Source organism: Phaenicophaeus curvirostris, chromosome 3 (genome assembly GCF_032191515.1).
Source record: "Phaenicophaeus curvirostris isolate KB17595 chromosome 3, BPBGC_Pcur_1.0, whole genome shotgun sequence".
NCBI classification, from domain to species: domain Eukaryota; kingdom Metazoa; phylum Chordata; class Aves; order Cuculiformes; family Cuculidae; genus Phaenicophaeus; species Phaenicophaeus curvirostris.
This window is the reverse complement of record NC_091394.1, coordinates 44,537,158-44,549,997: the sequence shown is the minus strand read 5'-3', so window position 1 is coordinate 44,549,997 and position 12,840 is coordinate 44,537,158. Positions and strand designations below refer to the sequence as shown.

The window sequence follows — 12,840 nt, the reverse complement described above, 5'->3', positions numbered from 1 at the left end:
AGTTAACAAAAAAACCTAAAAGCAAACTCACATCTGTTACAGAAAAAAAAAAAGCCACATAAAATAGTTATTTAATACTGCTAAATGAGCAATTGCCCCAAGACAGGGGAAATGCATCTACACATGCTTTATTATGTCTGTAACAACAGCATGTGCAAGCCTTTATTAAAGACAAGGACATTACAGTAGACATTGGGCACAAAAGATCACTAAAATAATAATCACACAAACAAAAAAAGTTAGAAACTAGCTGTCACACCATTTACTGTCTATCCCTTGCTGATTTTAAAGATGATTCATATAGAAAATCACTGCTGAAATCACATGGCTTCACAGCACATGCGAAGAGGTATCTGCCTCAAAAGCAGTTCCCATCAGCAACCCATGAAAAATTGGTCAAGTTTTAAATTACTTAGAAATGTTATTTGCAATAATTTTTTTTTCACAGTTTTATCATGCAGAGTAGTACATTACAAGCTTTCATCAGCTTTAGAATCACTGATTTCAAGGATTATAAATAATAGAGCTGAACAAGACAGTTACAAACTACATTTTCAGCTGCACATAAACGCTCATGAATATATTTCCCCTTATTCAGACAGCTTCATGGACAATTAAGTAGTATTTCAGCAAACAACAAATTCACCTAAATTTTAAGTAACTCAGTGTTTCGGCTCTAACTGAAGGAGATTATTTCCTACTTCAGAAGAGGTTGGTATTTTCACCTGAAAGGTACTATCTTAAAACAAATACAATGAACGTATGCAGAGACAGGAGACTGTGCCTTATCTCCACAACTGAAGTTTAATATTTATCTTAGTAATTATATTTTTAAAGAAGAATAAATATTTAAAAGGAACAAAAAATGAAAACTATTTCAGCAAGTATAATATTTTTTCCCAAGTGTTTCTAACCTTTTACATTCCTCTTAAAATTAAAATTAATCTAAACTGACATCATCTGTTCTAGACTAATTTCTAATTCTATAGCCTGGAAAACCTCTAAGCTTGATGTTGAGATGTTGCATCAATTCAGTAACTGGAAATAGCGGGGTGATAAACTGCAAAAACAGATGGAAGTGCAATACACCAAAATGCTGGTTTGCAATTGTGATCCAGGAGGAGAAGAGGAAGGAAAAGTTTAATGGAAGGAGACCAGAAAACTCAAAAGAATAAAAAGACTTAATCGAAGGGTGGGGGGAACCCAACCAGAAATATAAAACTCAAAAATATTATTTAAGTGACAGAAATGAAAGGGAGAAACAAGACAAGACAACAAAACTATAGAGCCAAGTAATTATTTTTTTTAATGAAGTTGGTCTTATTTAACTTTTGACTCTGATTTATTAGTGGTTTGGCTGGTTTTAGCTACAATAGTTGAAGACTTCCCCTTTCTTTACCATTTTCTGGACACGAAAAATTTCCTCAACACTTTCTAGAAAGACAGACCTATGCACATACGCACACACGCACACAAATTAAAAAGGTGACAGGAACAGTGGGCCAAAATGGTTACACTGAGAAATATTAAACTTATATAAGAAATTAATTCTTATGAACCCATTGTGACATGAAATTCAGATGTGTAATTCAATATGACACAATATGATGAAACTATCCAAAGTCCTAAAAAAGCGTTTTCCTCTGAGGAAAGATTGCTGCCATCAGTGATGCAAACTGGATGATTAAGTGTATATCAAATCACACAGGAATTAGCCTTAATCAAATAGACCCTTTTTAGACTCTAAAATGAGCAAATTAGGACATCTCTACGCTGTCACTCATGGCATCTTGAAAATTACTGTTTATCCTGTCAATCGTTTCTAGCACAGAAGAGGCAGCAAAGGTAAAGCACACAAAACCAACAGAGTAATTGCATGTTATCTGGGAAGCTGCACCCAAATTCCCAAAGAGTGCTTCTCTCTCAGCTGTCAGGTTCAGCACTTAAGAGAAACTTTAACTCACAGCTGGGCATTTAACTGATGTTCCTTTCTCACACTGTCCCCGTAATGTTTTTTAACATAAGAGTGAGATTTCCTACCTTTCATGCATGCTTTTTTTTTATTTTTCAGCTCTGTTTTTCCTGACTCTACTGGATACTCACACAGTCAACAAACTAAGCTCACTCAATTGGTATGGATACCTACCAAAAGACAATGTGGTAGTTTCTTAGATTGACTGGTAGAAACTGGATGAAAAATGGCGTGGAAAAGTAGAAGCACGTGGAGAGACATGATATAGATGTAGGAATTAAGGCACAAAATACAAATGATAATCAGACCTTTTCCACTTCTATACAGTAATAGTTCATGAATGTGGCTTCCTCACCAAGGGATGAGAGATTTTAACACTATAGCTAACAGACTAGATCTCAAAAGCAGCCCGATTCTCACCTGATTCTTTGTCCTGTCTCATAGCTCTGTCAAGATACTTCGATTGCAATTCACAAAGACTCCAAATTTGGTATAATTCAAATTAATCCTACTCTAGGCAATCTTTAGAAACCTGACTTTGATCTATTTATAAATCATATTCCATTTATGAATAAGATCTAGTAATAATACTATCATTTACACTTCTTTCCCTTTAGCTTAGATGACAAGACTGTGTAGCACCATGGCTATCCCTGTCAATTGATACTACTATGATCACACTGAAAATCATGAAGTAAAATATTTGCTATTATAAAGCAAAATGGATTAATTCAATGCAGATTCTCTTTTAAATTAACCCAGCCTGTGAAATGCACTGTGGCAGATATCATTTTGGTAAGATTTAAAAAAGGATCAGCATCTGTCCTAGCTAAAATAAAACCAAAACAGTGAGTCATCATAATTACTATAGGTCAGAATATGCTTTCCACAACACAAATGTAACTCTGCCGTGCTTCTACTTGCTAGAACCTGGAGTAGGGAGTTCTTTTCTATATACAGCTTCCCCTATACACAGACTGGATAAAAATCTGAATTAAGAGAAACCATATGACCAAAGAGAGGAAATGAAGGTTTTCTTCCATTTTGTCTCCTTTGCTCCTCAAACTAATGGTTAATGGAAAATACTATTAAAAACTGGTACAACAAAAGTTGTACTTCCACTTGTAAAAACTGACTGGTACTACCACTAAATGCCATACAGTAATGAATAATTCACCAGACAATTCTGAAATTCCCACTTCCTCTCTACATCTTCTCAGTAAGGAGAAAAAAGGATGACAGCTTGAAAAGTCACTCTAAACCAGAACCTGAGATTCTCCAGGAATTCTTCTCAGAGAATTCAAGAAAAGTTTCATACATTTCTTTTCTCAGGGGAAGTGGCCATAACTACAGGCAGGACACAGATGGAGACCTGTCTATAAACCATTTGAAAACAAAACTAGCCAACTAGTGGCTTTCTGTGATGGGTTAACCACCTCAGTGGACATGGGAAAAACAATGTATGTAATCTATGTGGACTTCTGTAAATCCTTTGACACGGTCCCCCACAGCATCCTTCTATCTAAATTAGATTTGATAGCTGAACTGTTCAGTGGATAAGGAATTGTTTGGATAGTCGCATTCAGAGAGTAGTGGTCAACAGCTCTATGTCCAGATGGAAATCAGTGACAAGTGGTGTCCCTCAGGGTGTTGTACTGAGATCAGTGCTGTTTAATATCTTCATCAATGATATAGACAGTGAGATCGAGTGCACCCTCAGCAAGTTTGCAGAGGACACCAAGCTGAGTGGTGCAGCTGTCACACCAGAAGGACAGGATGTCATCCAGAGGGACCTGGACAAGCTGGAGAAGTGGGCCAGTGAGAACCTCACGAGGTTCAACAAGGCCAAGTGCAAGGTCCTACACCGAGGTCAGGGCAATCTGCAGTTTTAATACAGAACTGGGGATGACATGATTGAGACCAGCCCTGTGGAGAAGGACTTGAGGGTGCTCATTGATGAGAAACTCAACATGAGCAGGCAATGTGTGCTCACAGCCCAGAAGGCCAACCATATCCTGGGCTGCATCAACAGAAGTGTGGCCAGCAGGTTGAGGGAGTTGATTCTGCCCTTTTACTCCTCTTTTGCAAGACCCCACCTGGAATATTGTGTCCAGTTCTGGAATCCCCAGCATAAGAAGGATATAGAACTGCTGAAACAGGTCCAGAGAAGGGCTACGAAGATGATCAGAGGAATGAGGTACCTCTATGAGGACTGGCTGAGAGAGTTGGGTTTGTTCAGCCTGGAGAAGGCTCCAGGGATACCTTATAACAGCCTTCCTGAAGAGGGCATACAAGAAAGCTGGGGAGAGACTTTTTACAAGGGCATATAGTGATAGGATGAGGGGCAATGTCTTTAAATGTCTAAATTGGGAAGATTTAGATTAGACATTAGGAAGAAATTCTTCACAATGAGGGTGGTGAAGCACTGGAACAGATTGCCCAAGGAAGTTGTGGATACCCCCTTGGAAGTGTTCAAGGCCAGGTTGGATGAGCCTTGAGCAGCCTGGTCTAGTGGGAGGTGTCCCTGTCCATTGCAGAGGGGCTGGAACCAGATGATCTTTAAGGTCCCTTCCAACATAAACCATTCTATGATTCTATGATTTTCTGTCCTCCTTTAGCTAACACACTGAAAACTACATGTTTGGTGCCAACCTGTTGCTCAGTCAAATCACAGTGAGTTTTTCTTGTCATCTCTACCCATCAGCCTTTTTATTTTTTTCAATTAAGGCAGTTGTTTAAAGTCAAGATGACAGCAATGTTTAAATAAGTGCATAGAATACAGTTGGATGAAAAATGTGAGACCAAATTTAATTCCCTGAAGTTAAGTACATATCCAGACCTGAGACATAGTCTATGATTCTATGGCTTTCGAGGTGTTCCAAAAGCTCATTTTTCACCCAGACCATGTCAGTAAGCCAAGCAAGGCAATGTCATATAAAGGATCCCCCAGTACCACTATCGGACAGCCCTGCTGCACCCTGGAGCAAGAACAGCATCATAGTTGGAAGTCCTTCAGTCCTTCATGAGGGGAAAATGCTCAGGACTTCACCTTCAAGAAGGGTCTTGCATGTACTGTGTCTACCACAGATTCTGAAGAATGAACCAATGAGCATCTTACCTTGCATCGTTGTTTTTGTGGGTTCTGAAAACAGAGGAATGAGTAAGAGGTAGATGAGGTAGACAAAGGAGAGCCCATTGTAACGGAAAGCACAGGCTGCAATGAGAGAAAAGAAAAAGAACATATTGCTTAATCAACCTAGGATGATTAAATTCAATAGCACAAAGCATTATCTATTTGAGTTTACAATTTACCAACATTTCACCACTTATTTACACAATTTCTACACAAGTATTCAAGTTTATGCTTAAAATAAAAAAATAACATTAAGTACACTTGTGAAGTATTTTCACAGTAATATATAGACATCCAGAATGATGGACAAGATAGCTGTTACCTGAACTTCTTCCTTTCCTCATACATAAACTCATTAAACTATTCCCCACAAAAATATATAGGGATGCATAAATCAATACTTATTGGCTCTCTAAGAAGCTACACATTAATTAATTATATTACAATTAACAATTATCGGTAAATAATTACAAAAAATTATGACGTATATCCAGATTCCAAATTAGAGCATGCCTAAATCACCAGTTCTTCTTAAAATAGCAATGTCTTTAAATCATTACACAGGTCTTTGAATTTTACCCTCACCCACTTGTTTGGTCTTAGAAAGTTCTTCTAGTGAAAAGATTATGAACTACAAATGAAAAAGGGTTTCGCAGCAACTTGCAGCTGGCTTCATACAAGTTTTTCTAAAGAACGGAACTAGTCTGCCAGCTTTGTCTAATATTTACTTTTCTATTTTTAAAAATAAATGCAAGTGTATTTTTCCTGAAAGTATTCAGGTCAGCAGGCCATTACAACAAGCAGCACTATTGCTATAACTGAGGTACATCTTTTAAAAAATTGTCATGCATATTTCTGTGCCGAAAGAGGAACATATGAACTTCCCTACAGAAAGGATAAAACCAACAAAAAATGACAAAGTAATCCGTAATTCCACTGTGCAGCAGATGTTGATGTATTATGAGACCTACCATATTCCACCATTCCCATGAGATAAGCCAACTGCAGAGGAGGCGGGAGATTAATTAACCTCTACATTTATTTACTCATGGAATGTACCTAGCATGAATTAAGTCTTCTCAGCTATATCCCAAACAATCTGGAGGATAGATAGAGTCTTAGACCTGCCAGAAATGCATATACCAAAAGAAGACAAGTTTCTCCAGTCACCACTTCATGAAATTTCATGGAGACTATATTGGAAGTGGGTTAACAACTTAAATATTAATTGGTTCTCATCACATCTGTCCATTTTAGTTATAAACACAAACCTGAGAAGTCTCTCTATTAACTAACAATTCCATACAGTAGCATGCATGCAGACTTCTTTCAAACTAACTAATGTTTTGAACAAGCAGCTGAATTTCCTTAATATGCTTGATAGCATGACTCTGCACTTACGCTACACGTCTGCATCTTAGCTAAGGAACGTGTGATCCTTATGCATAAGTCTGGCAAGAAGAAAGGACAAGTACTATCTATGCTCTACTTCTAAAATGACATGATTCTACCACCAGCCTCCGAAAAAAAAAAAAAAAATCTGTAAAGTACTATGAAATCCATTGAAGCTCAACAGAGGGTTTCCTAGAGTGAAATTCAGAATGCAGCTTCTCATTAGCCTGTGAGAATTTAAACTTAGATTGCTGCTGTCACTTACTAGTTAAGCTCCCTTTATAGACAAAGCCCTTAAGGGACACCTGAAGACTTACATCTACACTTATAACTAAGAAAAAAATGCAAGACAAAGTAAAAAGGACCTATCCCACTGGAAACTTTGGAAGCACTTATCAGCCCTTTAAAGTGAATGCACCTGAGGAGAGGGAGACAGCCCTGCTATTACATGCCTACTCTCAGGGTGCTCTGGATGGCAAAGAGGACACTCCTGAGCTCAGGACAAATCCATAAATCAACCTTTTGCAAGTTTAACTTGAGGTGGAAATAAGTTCTTTGGCATTCATGGAAAAAGGTACAATAGTGGTTCAAGGCCAACCTAAAGGCTGAAGGTTTTTCCACTTCAAGGGGAAGGATCAAGGCACTCAGTCACTGGAGTAGCAGAATAGTAGTATCAGCAGATCATAATATTACCCAGTTATTGGGTAATAGTATGTACCCTGAGATTGTGCCAATCAGCTTTTAAATATGTTAAACAGCTTACTTGATTTCAGTTCAATATTACACATATTTTCTTCTTTCTTCAGAAGTGATCTTGCTATACTTCTTGTAGAGCACCTAGCACTCAGTTTAGAAAACAGCAAATGTGTGCTTTAGATGCTTTCCTTTATTAGCCTCGCTAACAAGTCCACATAAAATACTTAGAACCTCTATCTATATAGAAGCATCCTCCAGCAAACTAGTCATCTAGCTAGACATTAATTGGAAAAACATTTATTTAAGCACCAGCAAGAGCACCAGCAATACAATTCTCAGAAATCATAAATTAAAACCCACAAAACTTAGCTGCAACATTTTTAAGATCAGTTCATTCACTGTTTCCATATTGTGTTTCTTTATCTCCATTCATGTGGAACGTTTTGCCGAAGAGATTGGTACCTTATGAAGCCCATGCGTCAAAGCCATGACTGAACATATTTTTAGCAAGGAAAAAGATTATAAATGAACAGCTGCACTGTATTTACATATTTACTCTGCACTGCTACATTACTTGTCAAATATATGTATTCTTAAGTTCTGATACTCAAAACTATATGGAACAAGTTGCTAGGCATAAAATCCGCTGCAGTTTGTCAGAGACGCAACAACAAGGGATGATCCAAAAAAGCATATAAACCTATCCTCTGCACTCCGGCCTTATACAAAGACAGTTGTATGCAGATGTCCATCACAGTGGAAAGTCCCATCTGAGGTCAATGGAATTCCATCAAGAGAAAAAGCACCTACACAAATTAATTAATTTCTTGGCAAACCAAGTGATATAGAAATTTCTGGATATTTGGGTTACATTGGTCAGTTTGTACTATCAAAATTAATGTAATTTTAGCATTTTAGGCTTGTTACCTCTTCTTGAAATTGCCTAATCGATTAGCTAAACTAATTTCAGAGGAATTATTCCTGGCCTATATTTACCTCAGAATTTACTGCTTTCTATTTTAGATCTGAGCAGACTGCATTCTCAAAAGCTCTTTCCTCTGGAACTACATAAACTGGACTATTAACAAGAGATTACTTCTCCATACAAACCTTCCCTTAAATATTTTTTTCATATAAAGTGTCCTGTAGAAATACAAAAATACTTTGAAGACATTTCATAAAAAGAAATATTTCCTAAGCTAAAGTGTTAAATTTATTAGTATTTTGTTAGTATTAGGTGCATCCACTCCTCAGTTTCTTAGTTTCAGAAGTATGAATTCACCTAAAACGAACACTAACAAAAAGCTTAAGTAGGTAAATATTCCATACGTGCAAAGTCCATACACACTTTCTTCTCTTCAGTCTTTTTTTTAATCCACATTTTTCACCATGTTTTCTAGCAGCCTCTAGTTAAAAAAACTCCAGAACTGTGATTTGCATCTCTGAAGTTCTGCTGCTCCTCAGAGTCCAATGATAGCAGTAATACACAATTGTAAAAAGACACAAACCCCAGAACTATTGATATACAACATATTAGTATAAGGAGCAAACGTAGTTTTTTTACAATCAGCTGAAGTACTGTAGGGCGCTTTCCCACGGGTGGCAAGAAAAAAAGCACATAATAAAATTGACTTCTCCATTCATAAGTGATTATTTGAAATACTTCGGGTTTGATCCATAGCATGCTAAAAAAATCTACCCTTAAAGACAGGATCAGAATGTAATCTAAGACAAAGTTATGGTAATTTCATACAACTTTATGCCATAGCAGCCAGACAGAAATACACAGCGAAAGAAAGTAACATGCGAGTGTAGAGATTTTCACAAAAGCCTGACCTGCAAGTTACGTGTAGCAAAACTAACAGATGTAGAATATGTCATCTTTCTGGCATCTAGTCATTTGTTCAAAGAAATGAAAAACTACAGTCACAGATAACTGACAGTTTACTCTTTACCATGCCTGTAAATGTATTCATAATGCACTAATCCTGCTACATGTAACACACAAAAAAAAGTATGCACAAAGAAAAAAAACCTCTAAAGCTTGCTCTGATGATATAGTCTGGGACTAATTGAGAACATAAATCAGCTTTGAATGCTTAAATCTTGACATGAAGAACACATTTTAGAATATTTTTTAAAGATTAGTTAGGAGGTCAGTGTCATGATTACCTCAAACAGGTGAAACTACTCCGGTAAGAAGATTAATTTCACTATAATACAAAATCTTTCCTATTATGCTGCAATCATTGGAGTTAATATTTGTGCAGAAAACCTCAAAAAAGTCCCCAATGCTGAGTAGTGTTATTAACATAAAGATCCAAAATATCTATTAGATAAGAGTATCAGAATATGTTAGGTTAAAGAACAACTCCTTAGACACCTTACAGAGAACAGAGCTCTTCTCTTCTTGAAATTAAGAAGAATCGATATTATACTTGGGAACTTACAGATTGTTAATATTTTAAGAGCTGCTTGTATATTTCTCGGTATAGTTAATAAAAACAATCGATATATAAGCACGAAACAAGGATAATCATTATTGTACGCTGCTTTTTTCTAAATTTTAAAAAAAAATTGAAACGTGCATTTCACTGAGATTTCATAAGGTCATTGTCTAAAACTCTGTGGAAAGGACATGTTTTCAAGTAAGCTACCTTTCAAAATTATCTTTCCATTCCTTTATTCGACAACACATTTCTAAATGTCCCAGACTGTGCTATATACGTGCTCTGTAAAAGGGACACCAAGACAGGCCAAAATGTATGACTTGTTAAGGAACACAAATGATGATTGCTCAAACTATTTTAGTTTGATCTCTCCCTTTAGTTCAAAATTAGAAAAGATAATTGTTCAAGTTTTTATCACAATAAAGTTCAAAAAGAAGTAATTCTTTAGACACACACAGTATGCACCATACAAAATCTTAAAAGAATCTTAAAAAAAAAGCAGAAAATCAGAAACCACACAACATTATGTAACCTTGACCTCCTAGATTTTATTTTTCAGTATTATAATAGCTAAAGAAGAATGCTTTTGAACTTGAAGAAATCTCCTACAGCTTCTCAGACTCACCACCAAGTTACTTCATGTAGATACGGGGTTTTTCTAACACCAGAAATAAGAGCTGCTACATGTTATTATTTCATATTTATACCAACAGTTCTTTCCTTTCTTCTATTTAGAGAATAATTTGTATAGAACTCTTATTTTACCCCCTGTATAAGAAATACTGGGAGAAAAAGTGTGTGGCAATAGAGGACTTTGCACTATGCAGAAAAAAAATAGCCTTATAAAAGATACAAAAATTTTAAAGGGTATTTAATTAAGAACTTAAACTACCTGTCAAAAAAATCAGCTTTTAAGAGTGCAGGCTTAGTGTCAAAAGGGGTACTGACTGCTCATTTTTAAGCTACAACTGTGTCAAAAGCCATGACGATAGAAAAGATGAGGGATAGGTGAAGACAGAATTACCCATCCACTCACTTCTTCTGAACTTATTTTACTAAAAGGGCACTGTTATTAATGTTAACAGAATAATATATTGTTTCTATACCTTTTTCTGTTAAAGGACTATGTAAAACCATTTTTTTTCCACATATTTCTGCTGTAGATTTGAGACTATTACACATCATTCTTAGCATTATCCTCTGTGGACTAACGTGTTCATGCTAATGCATGTATTAGCATTGGAAGGAATTGATCCAGCCAACTACAACAAAGTCATATATGTCTTCTAACTTCAGCAGGATATTGCACAGTGTTTGCATCCTGTTTTAACAACTTTACAGCTGCAAGGTTATTCTTCAAGTTTGCTACTTTTAGACTAAAATCTGGTTTAACATTCATGCTTATTTTTCTAGTGACAAAAAATACATTCAGAGAAAATGTTCAGTTGGAAAAAGTGCTGCTGAAAAAATGTCTAACCCTGATCAGGCAAGAGTTGTTGGCTGAAAGACAAAGCTGATGCTGTTCACACAGTTTTGCACCCAGCTGATCTGAAATACATCTCTGAAAGCACGGGACCAAAAAAGCCCAGAAGGGAATCAGCAGCCAATTTATCTGTGAAACTACTTGGTCTCCAAGAGGCCGAGTGTCCAGTCCTTAAAGTTAGAACTCAGCACCAGATTCCTGTTTCTAATGCTATTATTTTTATAATTCCCATGGTTAATATCAAATTTTCTACCAGTTACATCCTTAGAATTCTGAAAACACCCAATTAACACCTAATTCAGGTGACTATACAGGCTAGGGAAGGCAGCTAGGTATATCATGTGAGCAAGACACTGGTATAAACCCAAGACTGAAAGCCTGGTATGAAAGCCCACTCTAAGAGTTTAAACAACTGCTAAAGGAAATACATCTCCTCCTCCAAATCAGGTTGCTCTACAAGACCATCCATGAATGTGTGCCATGAATTGTCAACTTTTCCGAGATGATATACAGCTAAGATTCCTCTTATCACTAAGCCACAGTCCTAGTGTCATCATTTTTGGGCCTTTCCACCTGTGCTGCCTAATGGTAAGACAGTTATCAGGCAGTTCCCACATTCTTTAGAATATTCAAAATTGGGGGATTTTTCTTTAATTTCTTAATTTTTGAAATCATCTTACTGGACTCCGAAAGCTGCCTAACTAAGTCAAGTAGGTGCTGCATTCATCTACATGGGCCACCCCTCAGGAGATTAGTTTTGCTCTAGAAAGTTAACCAATAAGAGAAAAATATATGAGAAACTATCAGCAGTGTTTCTAAAAACACTAGTACTAAACTCATTTACCCTCCCGTATAGGCAATGTTATTAACGAATCAGTGAGAGAACGGAAACTAATCCACCCACAGCAATAAAGGGAATATATCCCCCAAAATATGTGCTTCACCACTAACTTGAAAAATATTCCCTTGTACTGGCACTCCACTACAAAAACTCCAGAAGACCTTTCATTTCGTTGTGCAGTGCAACCATCTTAAGAGATGCAAAAACATAAGCCACTGCCATTTCTTCTTACAATTACTGAATCATTAAGGTTGGAAACGATCTCTGAGATCATAAAGTCCAACCATCAGCCCAACATCACCATGCCAACTAAACCATGTCCCGAAGTGCCATGTCTACATGCTTTCTGATCACCTCCAGGGATGATGACTCCACCACTTCCCTCAGCAGCCTATTCCAATGCTTCACCACTCTTCTAGTAAAGAAATTCTTTCTAACATCCAATCTAAACCTCTCTTAGTGCAACTTGAGGCCATTTCTTCTCATCCTATTGCTAACTGCTTGGGAGAAAGGACCAGCACCCACTCCTTGTAAGATCTGTTCTCCAGAACCTTCTCTAGCTTCATTGCCCTCCTCCGGACATGCTTTAGCACCTCAATGTCCTTGTACTGAGCGGCCCCAAACTGAACACAGTATTTGAGGGGCAGCCTCAATGCAATTCACTTCACAGGTACAAACACAAACACAGCTTGCCTTGCTGACAAAGAAATAATGATTCAGAATTTTCTAACATTTTAAACCATAGTAAAGTGGGCTTTGTGGACTACACAAGAGCTCAATAAGGAATAAATGTAAATGTTAAAAGAGATAAGGCACTTTAAAATTTACAGAATAAGAACTACTGTGAAAGGAGTTTTCAAGGAAAAGGAACTA

At 36.8% G+C, this 12,840-nt stretch overlaps 1 protein-coding gene across 4 annotated transcripts in view; it reads right to left on the bottom strand.

Moving 5' to 3' along the window:
• PIEZO2 (piezo type mechanosensitive ion channel component 2) overlaps window positions 1-12,840 on the bottom strand; it is a 311,046-nt gene that overhangs the window by 245,810 nt on the left and 52,396 nt on the right. For all 4 annotated transcript variants that reach the window (XM_069853757.1, XM_069853760.1, XM_069853758.1 and 1 more), the window contains exon 2: window positions 5,091-5,186. In XM_069853757.1, coding sequence (XP_069709858.1) covers window positions 5,091-5,186 — 96 coding nt within the window. The remainder of the gene's footprint in view (window positions 1-5,090; window positions 5,187-12,840) is intronic.